The 19,452-nt window shown below is 35.4% G+C and overlaps 2 protein-coding genes across 2 annotated transcripts in view; one reads left to right on the plus strand and one right to left on the minus strand.

Annotated features, from left to right (window-relative positions):
- Nucleotides 1-6,982, plus strand: part of LOC109042201 (protein Wnt-4) — a 70,352-nt gene extending 63,370 nt beyond the window's left edge. The window contains exon 6 of the mRNA XM_019058833.2: nt 981-6,982. Coding sequence (XP_018914378.1) covers nt 981-1,182 — 202 coding nt within the window. The 3' untranslated portion in view covers nt 1,183-6,982. The remainder of the gene's footprint in view (nt 1-980) is intronic.
- Nucleotides 6,983-7,234: 252 nt separating this feature from the next.
- mRpL13 (mitochondrial ribosomal protein L13) lies at nt 7,235-18,624 on the minus strand. Its single transcript, XM_072300310.1, has 4 exons — nt 18,473-18,624; nt 14,573-14,696; nt 9,434-9,588; nt 7,235-7,622 (listed from the first exon to the last, which is right to left on the minus strand). Exons 1-4 carry the CDS (start codon nt 18,494-18,496, stop codon nt 7,389-7,391), a joined length of 537 nt encoding a protein of 178 aa, XP_072156411.1. The 5' UTR covers nt 18,497-18,624; the 3' UTR covers nt 7,235-7,388.
- Between the last annotated feature and the right edge of the window lie 828 nt (nt 18,625-19,452).

The following is a 19,452-nucleotide window of genomic DNA, read 5'->3' on the forward strand; positions in this document are numbered from 1 at the left end:
CTTCTCCTTTCCATCTTAAGTCCTCGTCATCATTGCCCTCTGCGCCGCGCCGTTCCAGGCCAAATTGCGTGTTTGGTTTCTCTCCTAACTCGACTAATTAAAGGTGCTGTCTCTTGCATCATCGAAAGACGACAAAATTAGAACTTACTATATTCTCTGGAAATGAGAAATTTTGTCGTCTTTTCTCGTTCGTAATTTTTTTCTGAATCCAATTTTTTTCATACCTACATTTAAAAAATTGCAAAATTTGTCGCCCCCTATAATTTGCCGCCATGGGCCGCGGCCCATGTGGCCACCCCCTAAATCCGGCCCTGCAAAGAACTAAAACGCAAAACGCCTCAAAAGTATCTGGGAATGTTCCTTAAATTATACAGAAAATTTCTTCTCACATAATTTGAAGTCAGAATGATGCATGGTTTTTTGTTTAAAAAATCAAAAGAAAAAAAAAATGGAAGGAAAAGGCAATGCCTGATGTACCTACTTAGGCTGGCTCTAGCTGAACACGTCCATGTGGATGGTAAAGTCGCAAAAGTGTATCTATCACAGGTGTACTTAATGTTTCTAAACCTCTGCAGTTACTTTATTTTTTTGGATAAAAAGCAACGGATTTTGTGATTCAAAATTTTCACAGATTGAGGAGCAATCAGTAAAAAGTCCAACAAATAAGTTATGTTCCTCCGTTTTCCTCAGAAAAAGATAACACATAGCGAAGGATTTGCAATATGCAAATCGTAATGCATGCATGCTCTGTGAATACTCCAAATTTCCATGCGTATAAGGAACCTTAATATGCAAGAACAATTTGGGGGAAAAATCCAATGAGCAAGAATACAATTATTCTTAAAATCCATGAAATCAATGCGTCTTTGTGATTCTGTAACTTTAAACAAAAATATTAAAATTTCATCTACATTTTCGATATGGTGTCTACGCATGAAATTTTGACCTACATTTTAATTGAATGTTTGATGTTGTTGCAGATTGGGCATACTAGGAACTCATGGGCGCCAGTGCGTCCAAGGAAGTCCGCGAGTGGATGGCTGCAGCATTTTATGCTGTGGCCGTGGTTACCAAACAAAAATTCGGGAAGTTGAGGAGAATTGCAATTGTAAATTTTTCTGGTGTTGTAAAGTAAAATGTGAAACATGCCACTCCAAGAAGGAGGAGCATTTTTGTAATTGATTCAATGTTTCATGTTTATCAGACTACTGTACTATATCTACTCAATAGATTAATGCATGATAATTGTTTTGTAGCAGTTAAAAGACTCCATTCGTGCTTATGCGTTTAAAAGGTTACCTGCTTTTTTGGATCACTGCATGGTCAATAATTGTGATTTTTTTTTTTTTTTTTATTATTATTAGGAATTTAGAAGAAATATTCCTATCCTTTGAAACACCTATTCATATAAGTGCCAAATATAGCGTAACTAGACTGAAGACATTTTTAACAAAGACGATTCTGCTTACTTGTCCCTTTATTGGAGAGAAAAATTACGGCACTTTTTAATGAAGTGCAAAAACACTCACCCAGGTGAGGAAGTCATTCGATTGTAAATTCCGGAGGAAGTTTTTACATTATCAACCGAAAATGCATGATGATTTGGATAGCAGCCTTAATTGAAAATTCCCTGATTTCCACCTCCATTTTTGTAGCTTCCTATCTTTGGTGTCACAATCTCCATTAACTTTTACTCATAGTTTATTTGTAAGTAAATTTGCGGCACACTTTCATTTGATCTCAATTTTTCTTTATTTTCCCCTTCTATTTTCTCAGCTGAAACTTGTGTGAAAGTTTTACTGACATTTTAATTTTTCAAGTTTTACAACAAATGACCAGAGCAACAATTCTTCGTCGCTGTCTTTTGTCTCCGCTCCCCTAATGAAAACTGATAAAATCATTGCGACTATCTCTTTGTGGAAGCCTACATATGATTTTGAGGCTTAAAATGCCTTCAATTCGTCATGTAGGCAAATTAACGTACGCTGTATATTCTGCACAGTCTAACAATAAGTCTCACAATAATGGAATGGGATCCCAGAATGAGATAAAATTGACCAAGTTCAGCCTGCCGCACTTTCCCTGATTTCATTGTATGTTTTATTTTTCTGACAGAAAAATTAACAACACAATGCTTTGACAATTTTTGATGAATTTTCCCTCGGTTGCACAGGATATTCTCACAAAATTTTGGGTCAAAATCTTGCTTATTAGGTGGTGCTCTAGAAGAAAAATATGACATGGCATAAGATCGGGCGAAAAAATGAAGCTAAGATACTTGCAAAAAATCATTTCAGAGGAAAACGGTGGAGAACTTCTGTTGAACTACTATAAAGTCATGTTCAGCCACGGCAAATGTTGTGAAAGTTGAAATTCCACATTCTCAGACTCGAATGTGCTGATTTTAAAAGACTGTAATACCTCCAATTTCTTGAAACAAGCAAACCTACTTGACAGTGAGAATGGGGACAAAACGGTAGCGGCAGATGGTTTTACTTGATCATTGAAAATTTTCTGACAGGTATTTTAAAAGCATGAATTAATTAGCCAAATAAACTTGACTTTACTTAGAGCTAATAGAGATAAGCTTGTTTTCTTTTATTTAAGTGATCAAATTCATCACCGAAAGGTGAAAAACGAATCGAGCAAAATTTAATTTTTCTTTCTTCTTCTTTTTTCTGAGCTTTATTTCTTTATTCCCGGTAGCAAAATGTAGATATTTCATTGTAAAGCTTAAAATACAATACCTACCTACTTTGTATAGATTCTTTCTATCGTTGATCTTCATGTTCACATATAGTCCTACAATTAGTACCTAAGATTGTGCAACTTAATTTCAGTATTTTTAGTGGTCACTCATTTTCACATGCGCAGAGGAGATGAGTACCGACATCATCTTCAAAGGGGTAGTTGTTCACTATCAACTGCTCAATATTCAATGAATGAATCTTTAGGTGGTACGGCTTATTTTATGTCATTAGTAGTCTCAACACTTAACTGCATGCCTACATACTTTATAATAATTGCCATCCAGCTCCTATTAACTCATAAATTTTAAAAAGTCAAAATATCAGGAATTGTGTGAAATATCAAATTCTCAACTTACCGTAAGTTTTTTAAAGTTACAATACGTATCTCATTACTTAAAACTTCAGGGATCAGAGTGAAAGAAGAGATAAGGGCCAAGAAGTTAAACATTAAAATGTTAGTCCTGGATTTACAAGAGTTTCCACTTTGCTATTGAAGCGCTGAGTGCAAGAAGAGGACTTCTCAGCTGCAGTATTTTAGAACATCAGTCGCTAATTTATGTCTCAAAGAAGAACATAAGAGGTGATTCTTTGGCAGCTTTTTCTGTAGAAAATCGTAGGGACATCAAGACTATGTTATAAATATTTCAATCAAATAAATGCATTCACTTTCCTTACAATGAATGTGATATTTGCTGGAATTCTGAAACACTGCATCTGAAAAGTGTCCTTCTTGTATGCAGTGACTCAATGGAGCCTGTTTTCTTAGGAGAGCTCTTCACAACAAAAAGCTCTTTCTATTTTCTAAAATTATAGGCAGAAATTAAATGGAGGCGCTCAGTGAATAAGTGCTTTGGTAAACTGAATTGAGTGAATTCCAGTTACAGAATCTAGTCAGTCCATAAATTTTTATCAGATAATGGACACACTGTTTATTTACCCTCCTTCAAAAAATAGGCTTTACTTTTTCTAGTGTCACTAATGTAATTTGCAATTTTCTGCCTCTGAATAAAATCTCACAATAAAACTTGAAAAGAAATTAATGATCGTAAGAATGAGTAAAAAAGTTATACCTACTACAATACTGGAGTTAAAAAAAAAACATATAATCTTGTTCCATGCAATTCTTGACATTTAATTACACTTTTTCCTGCCTTCGTTTGGTTTTTTCAAGTCAAGAATTTAAGTTACTAGTTGAAATTCTTACAGTTCTGCACACTTTTATGATCATTGCTCAATGAAAAATAAGAACATAGAAATATCTTTCAATTTTGATTGGCAAACGGAGAATGTACCGTGATCTTTTGAGCTTGCTGGTAAATAACTTCGAAAAAGAGATAACTTAAAAAATACCTACACAACAGAACCAGATTTTAAAAATACTAATAGGTCAAATCAACACTGCCATGTAAACGTTCTGATTCAGTACCGAATAATTTACAATGTTGGTTTGTTTTCAATATGTTTTGATACTCGACTAATTCTTCTTCTATGCCAACTGCTCTTTCGCCAACCGACATTTTTAACTCTAGCTTTATCAATATTTTATCAATCCATATTAAAATTCTCCCTGCTAGAGTGAAAATTGAAAAAGCCTCACTACAATATGTACGTTTATTCTTTTATCAACAATCTTGGATGGCAGAATTATTTTGTAAAAATTTTCATCAGATTAATGGTGCAAGAATGTTGAAGAGTTCAAAGGCCATGCGCTACAATACAAAAAAACTCTACACTTGTGAGTTCCAAATCTTCTTTTTGTCACTACCACAAAGAGATAAAAATCTTTGAAAAAACTGATACCTAACGCAAGAAAGCTACAACATATCTCTGGCAGGAATAGCTTTGGACACCTTCTTTCATTTCATATGATTTTTCCTTTTCACTCTCAACTCCAAAAGTGAGAACTTAGCTTTTTTAAGGGGTTATTAGTGAACATTTGGATTTCTTTCTAAGTTTTTGAAATGTTTGAATATCTGAAAGATGTAAAAACTGCACACAAAATCGATACAAATCCTTCTTAACAAACAAATTTCTTAATTTTGTTTATACTGCCATTACAACTGATCAGAAAAATTCTTGTAAACTAAAGGAAATAGTTCGAAGCTACTTTTATTGGAAATAATAGCCCTTTTGCTTGGTCTGTAGCGGTGACAAATTAAAGACTTGGGACACCATAGTGAAAAGTCACTACACGGCTTCAATTAAATATTCGTGAATGATAGTGATGTCGAGGGTCACAATGTGACACATTTCAGCCTGTAAAAAGATTTGATGGTCTTGGAGCTTTTATTGAATGCAAAAAAAATCGTAGCTTCGTCAACAGGGCGTGCAAATCCCGAAAAAGAACTCGCTCTCTTTGAAACTGAATACATGATGTCCCATATGGCGATGATTTTTTGTGCTTGCGCCCTTTGCTTTCTTTGATTTAGTGGGACAGTGGAATATGAATTAACTAGTTGCACTGTTTTCTCTGCAACAAATTATGCTGATCAAGTTTATAAGTGTACACAGCAAAAACAAAGGATAAATTTGGACAGTTTTTTTTTTTTTTTTATTTTCCTTAGAATTTAGATATTTTTCTAGTGAGCTCACCTAAATTAAATTTCTCCCTAGAACTTTCAAATATCCTCCAAGTTTAAATATACGAAGATCAGAATGGGTCAGTTGCGCTGGTCATAGAATCGTGTTTTGAAGCTTAATTCTTGTAGATTAGTTAAAAATATCAAAATCTGTCCAAACCCAAATTTGTGCGTTCAATATAAACCGAGATATTGCTCATTGAAAAGTCGGGTTTTTGACGTCATCCACCAAGGTAGCAACACCCTTGGTTTCTTCCACCTTGTTTTACTGGTTATTCAACTTGAAACCCAGATGAAATCAAAGTGGAAGAAACCAAGGATATCACTACCCCGGTTGATGATGTCAAAAACCCGACTTTTCGAAGGGCGATATCTCGTTTAATACTGAACGTAGAAAGTCGCAGTTTGGACGGATCTTATTACTTTTAGCTTATCTACAAGAATCAAGTATCAAAACAGGATTCTGTGACCAGCGCAACTGACCCATTGTCCCTCATGTACTCCTTGATTTTGTACTCCTGTTACCGGAGCATGTGCTCTGATCAAATCTACTATCTCCTACTGACAGACCAAAATTTTTATACATCAGGATTGGCTGAATGCCAATTATTTCCGATAGTATAGACTTTGCTGTGATCAACCTCAAGAGGCTGAGTTCTCTTTTGTACGTCAAAGAAAGCTTTCATGTTACAAAAAAAAGTCACAAAATCTTTTTCTTAAGCCTGTAGTATGAAACAAAAAAAAAAACCCTCTCCTGAAGATTTGTTTCTCTTTTCTTTCCTGTCTCTTCTCTTAATTTATTGATCATAGTCATTTGTAAATAGTTTGTACCTTTCTTTCTTTTTTTAACCTTGATAAGTATAATTTAATGTACTTTTTCACACAAAATTTCATTATGAATTCTGACGTAAAATAGATACTTTCTTATGTTTCTACCAACCTTTTGTTTCATTTTTATCTACATATGCAAAGGCAGAGTTTAAACATGGTTCATGCAGCCTCAAATAAAAAAAACCAAGCACTGCTTAAAGTATTTTCCAGCACTTTTTAAACCTTTTACATGATTTTTTTTCCGAGACGTACAGCTTTGTCCGCATATCATAAGTTCAAGTTGGCAATGCTTGGTTATTTTTAAAGAATTTTCTTTCAGATGTCTTTAAAACAATCTCATTATAGTCAAATGTTTTCTTACTTCTCTCTTCAAAAATTCTGAATGCTGAATAATAGTAAAGAGTTAAATTAAATTAAATTCAAGTAACTTCCAAAAAAACAAGCAATTTCAAGGCCTTGAAAAAAATCCAAAAGCAATCAGCTTTAAAGCATTTTTCAAGACTACGCAAACCATATTGACAACTTTACTAACAGTCAAACAAGAAAAAGATGTTTTCAATTGCAGCATTTCAAAATTTTTCCTCATTGTTCTTTTTTCAAGAGCAGTGTTCGAAACTCACCTTTGAGTTTTAGGAGCCATGTGGCGCATCAAACCCGAATTTCAGGCGCCATTGAAGATTTTTTAGGGGCCAAATTGACTTTTAGCCTATACATTACGGCGCACATAGTGAATAGTTAGACGCAAGATGTTTTTGTAACAGAACTAGTAAGTAGCTGTAACTTAGAGAAGACAAAAGCACAAATGATGAAATTGTAAAGAATGTGAGTTTCGAACACTCTTCAAGAGCTAGAAAGTAAAATGTTTGTGAAAGAAATTTTCAGAGAATTAGACTGTGTAGCTGCCTCTGAATTGAGATAAAGAAAAATCATAGGTAAATAGCGAGCAAGGTGCAGCAGAACTGAAATTTTCTCTTTTAGACAATGGTAAAAAAAAATTATAGATTGCAGTGGACATTACAGTGGACCACTATGAGTTTTCCCAAAATCACATGTTAAAGAAAAAATATCTTCAAGTTTGAGAAGAGAAAAATTTTACTTTTAGTGAGGCAACAAATCACCAGACTTGTAACAAGTTGTTCTGAGAACAAATAAAAGAACACCTTACAATATTTACACTTAACCTGAAACATGAAAACAAACAAGACTACAAAGCGAGGATTTCCAATAATTATCGGATAACATAGTCATGAGGATAATCAACAATTTTGGGGAATTTCTCAATTTCTTCCTCAGAGTAGTCATACAGGCTTGGTGGGACATATCGTAAGGGCTTGATCTGATTTGTTACATTCTGCATTATCTCATCAGGCACTCGCTCATCTGCGAATAAATGCAATCTCAACATGTTGTACCGCCTTTGCAAAGTACCGTCCATCGCAATGTAAACCGCTTTTTTCATAACCTGCAAAATTAAGGGGTCACAGGAAAATAAATAGAATGGGAGGGACACAACGACATATAAGGGTCAGACTGGCTTGATCTGAGTTTCAATATGAAAATTTAAATAATCGATAACAATAGAAAATTGTTCCTTAAAGATAATGTCTCAAAAATCACAATGAGCGCATTGGCAAACTCTGAAATGCACTTCTAACTTCACAATCTGCGTGAGGAATTTGCGATTTTTTAAGCTTCCCGCTTCAAAAAGGATACTACAGCACAGGTGAACATGATGTTAGAGGAGTTGTTCCATTCAATCCCTGCTCAACATGGCCGACGCTTCCTTGCGCAAGTTGAGGAGAGCATGGGGTCAATCAAGGCAGATATCTAGCAATGCGAGAAAAATGTGAATGTAAACACACTGATTGTTATCGGGTGGTTAGAATCATCGTCCCGTCACAAGCGTTTTTGCGGATTGGCCTCGCCTATGTTGAATATTGCATGGTATCCTTATGAGCAGGGCAGGGATTAGATGGAATGACTCCTCTAACGAAATGTTCACCTGTGCCATGGTATCGTTTTTGAAACGGGAAGCTTGAAAAAACGCACATTTCTTATGCAAATTGTGGAGTAAGGAGTGCATTTCAGACTTGGCCGTTGCGCTCATCAAGATTTTTGAGACATTTTCTATGAGTAACGACTCTTATTTTTGCTCAAGCAAAACTTTGCAACAAGCCAATTAAAGTTCAAAGAGAAGCATTTGGTCACGAGGTCCATTCTATAGAACTTCCAGAGTGCTTTGAACTGATTATTACCATAACAGATGAATTTCGATCGTTTCTTTAACATTTGGATAAATTTTCCTGTTCACAAGTTTTGACAACTAATATTTCAGGACAAATAATCCTGGTAGAGTTAACATTGATTGGAAAAAATAATGTTCCATCCTTCATCTTTGGCAGAGTGTGTACCAAGATCCTTAAACAACTTAAATACTGTTTTGGAACTTCCTCTCCCTAATAAGAGAAATGGACTTTTTTACAAGGTAGGACATTGAGCACTTGAGCAGTTTGTCATTAAAGTTTTATGTTGAATGTGATGGAAACGTCAAAAATGTTCTAATTCAACTCCTATTTTCATCAATCCCATTGACTGTGCACGGAATACCAGGAAATTTGGCATCCCGTCGGCTGAATTTCGGTATTATTCGATATGATGTTCTTTACAACTACCCAAGCACGATGAGCTTCTAAAATTGAACTAAGTATGTGCCATGTTGAGAGAAGCAAGAATGCAAAGTAATTTTTCGACCTTCTTACATGCGTTTTCTACGAGATGGAAGACTGTTGCAATGTGTGTGGATGCTGCGTTGCCTGCTGTTGTCATTCGGAGAAGTCTTATTCTTTTCGTCTTTTTATCTACTCCACCTCCAAGAAGACAAAAGCTCTCCTTGATTAAGATATTGCAACATTTCTACAAAATTTTGATTGTAAAATACCAAATGAACACCCTGTCCTTTAACAGGACCTGAGCAACTTTGTGCTCATGTCAGTATGCTTCAATTTCTCATGTCCGCGCTTCAGGGAAAGAGAAAAATAATATAAACCGATTGCAGTGAACGCACGGGTCGTAAGACGGGATGTTGGAGTTTTTTCAGCCAGCGTGCGTAAAAAGTTCAGCTTAAAGCTGATATCTCATTACAGAGGGAAAAAGCTCACACACAAGCACTATTTTCCCTCAAAGAGCTGAACTTAAGCTTTAAGCTGAACTTTTTATGCGCGTTGGCTAAAAAAACTCCAACATCCAGAATAATAATGTATACGAAAAACATACCATGGTAGGGTCCTTATCGTGAAGTTCCCATGCTTTTGTCCATGAAGCACCTCCTGGATAACCAGTGTGATGGAAGTATACTCGCAGCCGCCATTCATCACCGGGTAAAGCGATGTCTTTAGTGTTAATAACGACAACATGGTCTCCACATTCACCTGATTGAAAAAGTTCATTAAAAAAGGTATGAATAAAAGGTGAGGTTAAGAACTATTAAAGGGGTCACAAATCCTGGAATTAGTGATCCTTGGGATTTCCATACCGCCAAAGAAAAAAATGTACACGATTAAATTAAGTCAAACTTCACAGGGTAACTGTGTGAATGAAGCAACCAAATTAAGGGAGCTTCTGAATGAAACAAGAAAATTCAAGTTTCCCATTCAACAAATGAGGAAATTCTATAAGTGCTAAGGTCATGGAGAAAGTAAGTTTACCTATTCAATACATCCTAAATTACGGTAGGTTAAGAAAATCAGTGAAAAACATTGAAAAGCCACTACTCTCAGGTCTCTATTGCCCTATAGATTTTTAAATTTGGTTTGATGAAACTCTAGAAAAGTGGGTTTTTCTGAACCCACCCTCTCTCCGCACGGGTGGGTCCAAAATTTCACGGAGCTCCATTTGCAAGTCAGCCGCTGTGTCTATTGCTTATGGCAAAAAAGGTGGTTGAAATACATGTAAAACATACGTAAAGACTTTGTTTGAGTAGGAGATAGCAGGATTGACCGTGTTTACTTTGATTAATGGTGGCTTTGGAATGCAGTAAATGGAAATTTTAAGCTACTTTTGGTCAACTTGTGGAGTTGTAACCTTGAATTTGGTTTCGGTGTCTGGATTGAGTTCTATTATTCGTTCTCTTGCCAAGAAAGGTGACCCTAACTGCACAAATTCAGGTTCATTCATGATAAAAAAAATGTAAAAGCTGCATATTTTTCCAAATCATCCTTCTTTGAAGAAATTTCTTTGAGAATGGACAGGATAATTTGAATGCTTATGAAGGATTCAGTTAGCTATTAAGAATTAACGTTGACAATTCTGTAAACTTTTGCTCAGATGCAGCTGATTTTGATATAAACACGGTCAATCCTGCTATTTCCTACTTGAGAAAAGTCTGTACTTATGTTTTACATGTATTTCAACCACCTCTAAGCCACTTTTTTGCCATAAGCAATAGACACAGCGGCTGACTTGCAAATGAAGCTCTGTGAAATTTTGGACCCGTGCGGAGAGGAGGTGGGTTCAGAAAAACCCACTTTTCTGGAGTTTTATCAAATTTAAAAATCTATAGCGAGTTAGAGACCTGAAAGTAGTGGCTTTTCAATACTTTTTACAGATTTTCTGTACCTACCTTAGTTTAGGAGAAATTGAACAAGTAAACTTACTTTCTGGACGATCCTTGTATCTCGTCTTAGGTGCTCTGCGTTTTTGTCAGAGACGAAAGACACTCCTCTGCTATCTTGGCGATGGTGGAAGCTCTTACTTTCCTGACTCCAACATTCAACTGCTGCCTTACTTACTAGGTGTACGTTGAGTAACATGTTGGGTATTTCGTTTCACAAACATACCAAAGTTCGGCAAACTTGTTTAGCTCATTACGTCACTCGAAACTCATAATCCATGAAGTAGGTAGGTCAACAGCTGAAAAAAGGGTGATGATAGTTGCTCTCTTATAATTGTCCATGAGGAAGTGTTGAATCCTCCAAAAAAAAGTGTCCGTCTATCGCTAAGAGGCCAGTGAAGGGTCTCTTGTCTCTGCTTTTTGTCTAAGAAACAGACTGGCTTTATCAGGATTTCCAAATTCTCTACAGATTCCAATTTGCTGACTTTTTCTCAAATTGTTTTCTTATCCAAATTTTCAGAAATGACTGACTCTGGCCTTTGAATGAAACCTCCACTTAGATTTTTATTCTTTTAATAACACTAAATTTGTCGAAACTCTGAGCAAGATTCGATGGACGCCATATTTTGTGTCAGAACGACATGCGATATATCTCAGCAATTGGTTCCATTTTTTCAACTACTCGTCATTTTTCTCGAATTTGAGATCGCAATTCTGTTGTTAAGAGACTAAAGAATTCATTTACCAATTTGGACAAACAAATTCAATGTAATAAATGCTTGGTTTTTTCAGAGGAAAAATATAGCTTTCGATACTGATATCGAAACTGCACTCGAATGCAATATTTTTCCTCTGAAAAAACCACGCCTTCATTACATTGAATTTGTTTGTCAAAATTGGTAAGTGAATTCTTTGGTCTAGTGACAACAGAATTGCGATCTCAAAATTCAAGAAAAATGACGAGTAGCTGAAAAAGTGGAACTAATCGATGCAATATATCGCATGCCATTCTGACACAAAATATGGCGTCCATAATCACCTTAAATTATAGAAAAAGGCACTCAGCAGTTGTTTTGAATGGCAGCAGCTGCCATTGATGTACCAAAAATCTGCGACTTGTAAAACTCTCTTTCTTTTTTTGTGAACTCCCTGACTTTCCAGGTTTTCAAACCTGCTCAAAAACCCTGTGTCATCTAAAATATTAAGTTTTTAGAGAAAAATTCAAACATGGAAAAAAGAAACGATCCAAACTTCACAAATTAGAAAAAACACAAAACAAGTTGGTTTTTGCAATCGCTGGCGATAGCAATATTCGTCATGGGAACTTTTGCTTCTGGGATATGAAAATTTTAAGGTACAGTTCGTTTGTAGTATCTTCAGAATTGAAGGGGCTATGTAATTTTGTGTCGACATCTCTTTTTTAACATTTTTAATTTTTTTTCTTTGCATACAAGAAAGCTGTTATTTACCAATTATTTATTTTCGTTGGATTATGTATGGTTTTTGGAAGTTAACGCATTTAACTTTCAGTTTCGTTTTTTCGGCGTAAAGTATGATATTTTTACTCTACGCATATGCCCGAATACGCATCATAACGACGGTGAAACTACCAAACCACGTATCTCGTTTGCGGTGTTTAAAAATCTCCGCTCACATTTTATTTTTTTGAAGTAGACCAAATCAATATCATTCCTTGAAATTTTCACAGAATTTTCTCCGCACGAAGAGGAAAAATCACGGAAATTTTCAAGACTGGACGTTAAGTAGCTTTTCATTTAAAAAATAAAGTATGACAGGAAGTCTGCGACGTCGCAAACCGAGATACGTGGTTTGGTAGTTTCACCGTCGATAAGTGACCTATGTGCTTCCTAAGTTGCCATTTTTTTCATTCAAATAGATGTAACCGAAATGTTAGATGTGTACTACCTATACTACTTTCATGTCATTGCTTTATTTATTTATTTACTTTTTGCGTAGGTATAAATTGTTATTTTTTGCTGAATTTTGGAGAAAATATTGCTTTAAGAACGTGGAATGTAAATTAATTTTATTGAAAAAAGAAAATACCATCATTAATTTGGGCGAACAGAGAAAATATACATCAATATTTGGGTCAACATCTCCCTGATTATATAAAGGATGAATATATTAGTATTTCTGTATCAAAAAACTTAGCTTTTGTCTTCAGAGATACGATGATTCTAGTCCCAGTCAATTTGTTTTATTGAAAAAACAAAAAAACAAAAAATAAATAATAAAAAAAAAAAACAACTGAAATGTTAGACATACTATTTTCATGTCTTTCTATTTGTATCAATAGGTACTTTTTGCTTAACTTACGAACGTTGAATGCAAATTAACTTTATTGAAAAAAGAAAATAACGTCATTAATTTGGGGGAACATGTGGCTGATTATATGAAGAAGGTATATTCCAGTATTTTTGTTTAACATATTAACTCACGAGAAAATGTTCGTACATTTATCATCTACTATTAATTATTTTTTGATGATTAGTCTAAAACATTCAATACAACCATTAAAAAGTAGTTCCCATCGTCGGGTATCGAACTCCCGATCGCCGGGTGCCCGCACCGAATCAAAAATACGAGGCGGTTTAGTCAACTAGGCTATAATGGATCCACGTGGGCGAGAGTAAAAATAGCATACAAAAGACTCGGGCAATGGGCGGGACTTATCACAAGAGACCTTGACTGCTTTTGGGATGATATGAAGCGCATTGCTGTATTGCTGTAGGAGCCATGGTTCGCACTGTTTTAATGCGTCTCGAGGTTCATCCCAGCACGCATTCCGATCGCGGCAGTTGAGCTAAGGCAATATTTGCGTATCCATGAATTAAATCAATCAATCGAGCTCTGATTTTGACTTCTTTATCCGTAACGAGTCCTCCAGAACAATTTTCCACCTTGTACGATGGTTATTATTTCTTTACTTCTATTTTTCAAATTTGAGGTGGGATAATGGCGGCTTCTCAAGAACACCGAGGTAGGCGATCTTTTGCACCAACGAACAGAAAACTGATGGCGAAAAATAACCAATCAGAACCTCCCAAAAAAAAGAATTTGCCTAAAAACGGAACTTCGTGGTTCTGCGCAGATTTACCAGTCAGACACGACATCTCTAGGTGGAAAAAAACTCGCTGAAAGCGAATTTTAGCAATCAACACAACTTGACGTAGAGACATGATTGGCTAAAAAATACAACGGTTTTTGATACATCGGAAAATCAACCAAAAATCGGAGACTGGGCGAAACGCTCAAGGTCGCAGAGGTATAGGGAATCCCATAGTGAAAGCAACGGAACCATTCTAATATCATGGGGAACTCCGTTCCCATGACAACAATGGGTAAACAAGGAACGTGGGAGTGTCGTCAGTCTTGGCACCTGGGTATGGTCCTCTGCGCTAGAATTGACTCTATGCCTGTGTGATAACCTCGCTTTTTCTTGTTATTCCCGCAAATAGGGGTTTAAGTAAGGGTCTCTTAATTTTTATAATTTATATTTTTTTAATTTTATCTTTGTTTCCTGGTCGAGGTGGGGGTTGAGACCATACTGAAACGTCCTAGGTTTTTATGAATCTGTTTTTAGCCTTGTTTACCCGTTGTTTTATGTTTTAACTAATTAAATTATTTGGGCTATCTGTGTACATTATCTTCTTCACAAATTAATTATCATTGACATTGTTTTTGAAAAAAATGAGACGGGAAGTTTTGCAGCACAGAGAGATATACCACCTGATTAAAGCTTCCTCACTTCGAGAATTAAATAAGTGGCAAGAACTTACTCATTGGATGGAAAATCGGTTTGTGGAGGCCTTGCAGATATTTTGCAACAGTCGGACCTGATTCGATTGGGTTTTGCCATTTTGCATCAAATAAATGCCACGTTCGAGCGAATGTATTCCATTGCTGTGAAAAAAAAACAGAAACATAGCATGTTAGATCACTAACACAAATTAAGAAGTTCAATATTCATTTTACCATCTTCTCTGATTAACAATGCTCCATGTCAGAGAATACTACTTTTTATTGATTTGATTTGATTTAACTTTAATCAGGCAAGGTAACTTTAATGGTTACCACAAAAAAAAAAAAAATGGAATTCATTACTTAAGTTCCCTGATTATTTTCGACTGCGGTCTAGAACAATCATACCTATTTCAAATTACTATCAAGAAAGAGCGACGCCAAGAATGGCACAATTTGGGCCAGAAGGGATTTTTCTGAAACCGGGCCCAAACGATACCTTACGATACCCTAAAACTCTGGTTAAAATTTTAGCTTGAGTATACGCACGGTTTTTGAGAAATGAGGGGGCAAAGTTGCCAAATCGCCATCATTCTGGACAGCATTTCTACAGCAAAAAGACGAGAAAAATGGACGAAAAAGTTACACCTTTGATGGGTTTCGGCTGTAAATGTTCTCATTGGGCCCCCAAGCATTAAACTGTGTTCAGTTTCAAAAATTTTGGTCGCACAGTGGTCCATAATGGGGAGAAATCGTCGACAAATCAGGATTCTTGGTCAAATTTTTAGAAATGGAGGTAAAATTGTCGGTCTGCTGCAGTTTTCATGGCTAACAATGTTCTTATCGGTCATCAATGCATGAAATTGTGTTCAGCTTCACAAATTCACATCGCACAGTGGTCAAAAATGGGGGATTTAGTGGACAAATTAAGATCCTCTGTCAAACTTTTTAAAAATGAAGTGAAACTGTTGGTCCCCAGTAGACTTTAGATCCCGGAAAAATTCTTTAAATTCTTTTTTAGACTATTTAAATATTTTTTTAATGTTTTCTCTCCATTTTTCCTTCTTTTTTTTAAATTTCTGAAAGTTTGCATATTTTATTGAGATAATGCTACAAAGTCTATTCTATAACAATGTTCTATAAACAATACGGTCTGAAATGTAGTAATAATTTAAAAAATTAAAAACATGATTTTTCCGGGATCTAAAGTCTACTGGGGACCAACAGTTTCACTTCATTTTTAAAAAGTTTGACAGAGGATCTTAATTTGTCCACTAAATCCCCCATTTTTGACCACTGTGCGATGTGAATTTGTGAAGCTGAACACAATTTCATGCATTGATGACCGATAAGAACATTGTTAGCCATGAAAACTGCAGCAGACCGACAATTTTACCTCCATTTCTAAAAATTTGACCAAGAATCCTGATTTGTCGACGATTTCTCCCCATTATGGACCACTGTGCGACCAAAATTTTTGAAACTGAACACAGTTTAATGCTTGGGGGCCCAATGAGAACATTTACAGCCGAAACCCATCAAAGGTGTAACTTTTTCGTCCATTTTTCTCGTCTTTTTGCTGTAGAAATGCTGTCCAGAATGATGGCGATTTGGCAACTTTGCCCCCTCATTTCTCAAAAACCGTGCGTATACTCAAGCTAAAATTTTAACCAGAGTTTTAGGGTATCGTAAGGTATCGTTTGGGCCCGGTTTCAGAAAAATCCCTTCTGGCCCAAATTGTGCCAAAAAACGGTCGTTTTTGGCGTCGCTCTTTCTTTTTTAAGAAATTTCCACTGATTCGGTACAACAAATACTAAAAATATAAGCTTAATTGGTAATGATGGATACCACCGAGAACATTGCTAATTACGAAAAAAACCAACATCAACACCCAATGACAAAAAATTATGTTATGCCTATAATTATATGTACTGCAAAATGTGCATTGCAACTTTTAGACAGCGTTCGTTTTTGTTTCAAAATTTCATTCAGAAAACGAGTTATGCCAAAAAAGTAAATTGCATCATTTCAATTGAGTAAGACAGGTACATTTTTCCCAAATAAATAAAATGTGTTTTCAAAATTCGATTATTGGTTGAACACTTTAGTGGCAATTCGATTTTTTTGTCAGAGAGATTGATATTGATTAATGACAGTACCTACTTTAAAAGTTAATACAATCCAGAAACTTATGCAATTATACTATTAACTTATACAAATCCAGAAAACTTATGAAGTTCATAAAATTCTTAAGTTTCACAATAACGCTCTGCCAATTTCCAGGAACAGAGAAAATTTTCTAAACCATTTAAATACCTCTGAGACCTGAATTGGCCATCGCCTAGTAGAATGGAAAAATGTATGAAATATTTTCAATTTGATTTAATTTTCTGTGGTGCAATTATTGACTTTCAAGTTTTGAAAAATTAAACTGGAAACAATTGATGTTTTTAAGACAATTAACTATTTGACATAACGTTGTGTTTAATTCATAAGCTAAATTTTCAGCAAGTCATTAGCAGGTGCACTTCAAGCTAGTGAAATGACTGACAGATGCATATTTGCCATTTGCATATTTTTTGTTCATGTACACTACACAAATAAACCTTAGGCACAGGTTGATTAGCAATTAGCATACAATCTCTTTTATAACCATTTCCAGCAGAAACAACAAACAGGAAACATGTCATGCCTTGTTTCGAGTAAGGTTACATTCTTTATTTGTTTGCAAGGATAGCATAACCGTTGTGAGTGCAGCCACATGAGAAAGTAAACTTATCTGGACAGATTGTAAGAACTGCTGTGATTAATGCTTTGTTCATGGGTCAATTTTTTTCTTCTTGAGTTTGAAGCCAAAAATTTGGGATAAGTATGAGGCGCGGCTGAAAAGTAACGCCTCCAAGCTCACAACTTGAGAACAACTACAGATTTCAGCAAAAACTAAAAATATTCTGAAGGTAGACATAGTTAGCTTTCAGATGGTTTCTCGGTTTGCAAAATTGAACAATTTTTGACGTTACAGCGTTGGCAAACTTCCAACATGTTCTCTCACGATGGTTCAAGGAAGATATTGTGGGTGACAAATATCGCTGTCAAACCCCACAGGTGCAGCAGATATTGAAATACTTGAAAATATCAATTTAGACAAATAATGCAAGACATTGGAACTTTCCAAATCCAGGATTCGAAGAATACGCAAAAATATCTTGTTACAACATGATGATGTGCGACCCCTCTGCATACGTCAAACTTTGAACGCTTGGATATAAAGATCATTCCTCATTCTCCATATGGTCCTGACTTAGCGCCATGTGATTTTTGTATCTTTCCAAACCTGAAAAGAGACCTCAAAGGCACCCAATTCTTATCAGACGCCTACGTCAAAGCCACAGTCATGAACAGAATTCAAAATCAACCGTATTCATTTTTTTTTTTGGACAGGATTTAACAACTCGTTGAGCGTTGGCAAGATTACGTTGAAGTATTGAACATCAAAAATCATTTTAAATCTACTTTTGATACTCAGTGATGATCTTTGATATATTGTACTTCTTTTTGTGCATTCCTCGTTATGTTTATAAATCAAATTTGTCCAATTTCAGGGAGACAAAGGTTATAACTTGCCATTCGTAAATTTTTTCTTCAGTATCGATAGAGAACATGTCGGAAGTTTGCCGACACTGTGACGTCAAAAATTATTCGATTTTGCAAATCAAAAAACCCATAGAAAGGTAATTGCGTCTACTTTCAGAATATTTTTAGTTTATGCCATAATCTTTAGTTGTTCTTAAGTTATGAGCTTAGAGGAGGCGTTACTTTTCAGTCTGGCCTCATACTATGTAGATGACTTGACTCCATTATGCTTTAAAAAAAAAAAAAAAAAAAAAAAAAAAAAAAAAAAACTGAAAGCAAACCAAAGGCATATCATCATACTTTACCTTCACTCTCCCTAGTGCTGTCATGATTTTTGTAGAGAAATGTACAGCCGTATAGAAACTTTATCTGCAACAAAATAAAATGAGCTTCATCAACAACATGTCAAAAACGTTATGTAGCTGAGAATGAACTCTAAAAAAAGTTATGCATATTGCTAATTTTTGTGAACATACGTTTACTAATTCTCATTTGTGTCTATGTGGTAGGAATTTGAAAATACTTGCCCTTACTGTTATCTCTCTTGACATAAAGCTGAATTCGATTTTTTGAATAATTGCAATGTATGATACCTAATAGACTTGCACCACTGCTTAAAACGCATTGGAGAATATCTTTAAATGTTTGCATGAGAAGACATTTAACACTTCAGTGACTTTGAAGAAAACTTATTTAAGTTTGAAACCTTACATGGGTTCGCTGCCGGCTGATGGTGGGGCCGATCTTGACCCGAAAATGCGTCCCATTAAATTGTTAAAGAGTGCAAGTGAGTACGCGAAATTGTATCACTTTTTTACATCCTTACATCCAGCTACTGACAAAAATTAATTTATTAATAAAAAATGAAGATGTCAAAAGAAGCTCTGATGCCTGATAGAGTTGAAACAACTGTTGTTGTTGAGAATTGTGTATATTTTTTCCTAAAAATGACCTGCCAGCCGACTCATTGTTGAAACTACTTCTTGCTATTTTAGTAAGATGAGACAAGACAGCCCTATCTGTGACATCGAATGTCTAGTCATGCTTACATATGATCAGTATTATTAATCAGCCCACTGCTACTGATTTCTCTACCAAGATAAATGTCGCCATTGATAAGATCTTGGTTCCTTTATTTCAATGGAAGCTGAACGTTTTAAAGTGTAATTGTGCAGAGTTGTCAATTAAAAGGGGGGGGGGGGGAGATAGTTTTTTCATCTTTAGCTACTTCATGCATTTGTCGATGACTTTGTATTTCGTTCTAGTTAAGGTTTAAAACTCTGAA

This window comes from Bemisia tabaci, chromosome 5 (assembly GCF_918797505.1).
Source record: "Bemisia tabaci chromosome 5, PGI_BMITA_v3".
NCBI classification, from domain to species: Eukaryota; Metazoa; Arthropoda; class Insecta; order Hemiptera; family Aleyrodidae; genus Bemisia; species Bemisia tabaci.

Coding starts and splice junctions, on each gene's coding strand:
- mRpL13 (XM_072300310.1), bottom strand. CDS start 18,496: ATGACAGCACTAGGGAGAGTGAAG. Junction 9,589..14,572: donor ACCGATTTTCCATCCAATGA/GTAAGTTCTTGC, acceptor TTTTTCAATCAG/GTGAATGTGGAGACCATGTT. Junction 7,623..9,433: donor ACGATAAGGACCCTACCATG/GTATGTTTTTCG, acceptor TTAATTTTGCAG/GTTATGAAAAAAGCGGTTTA.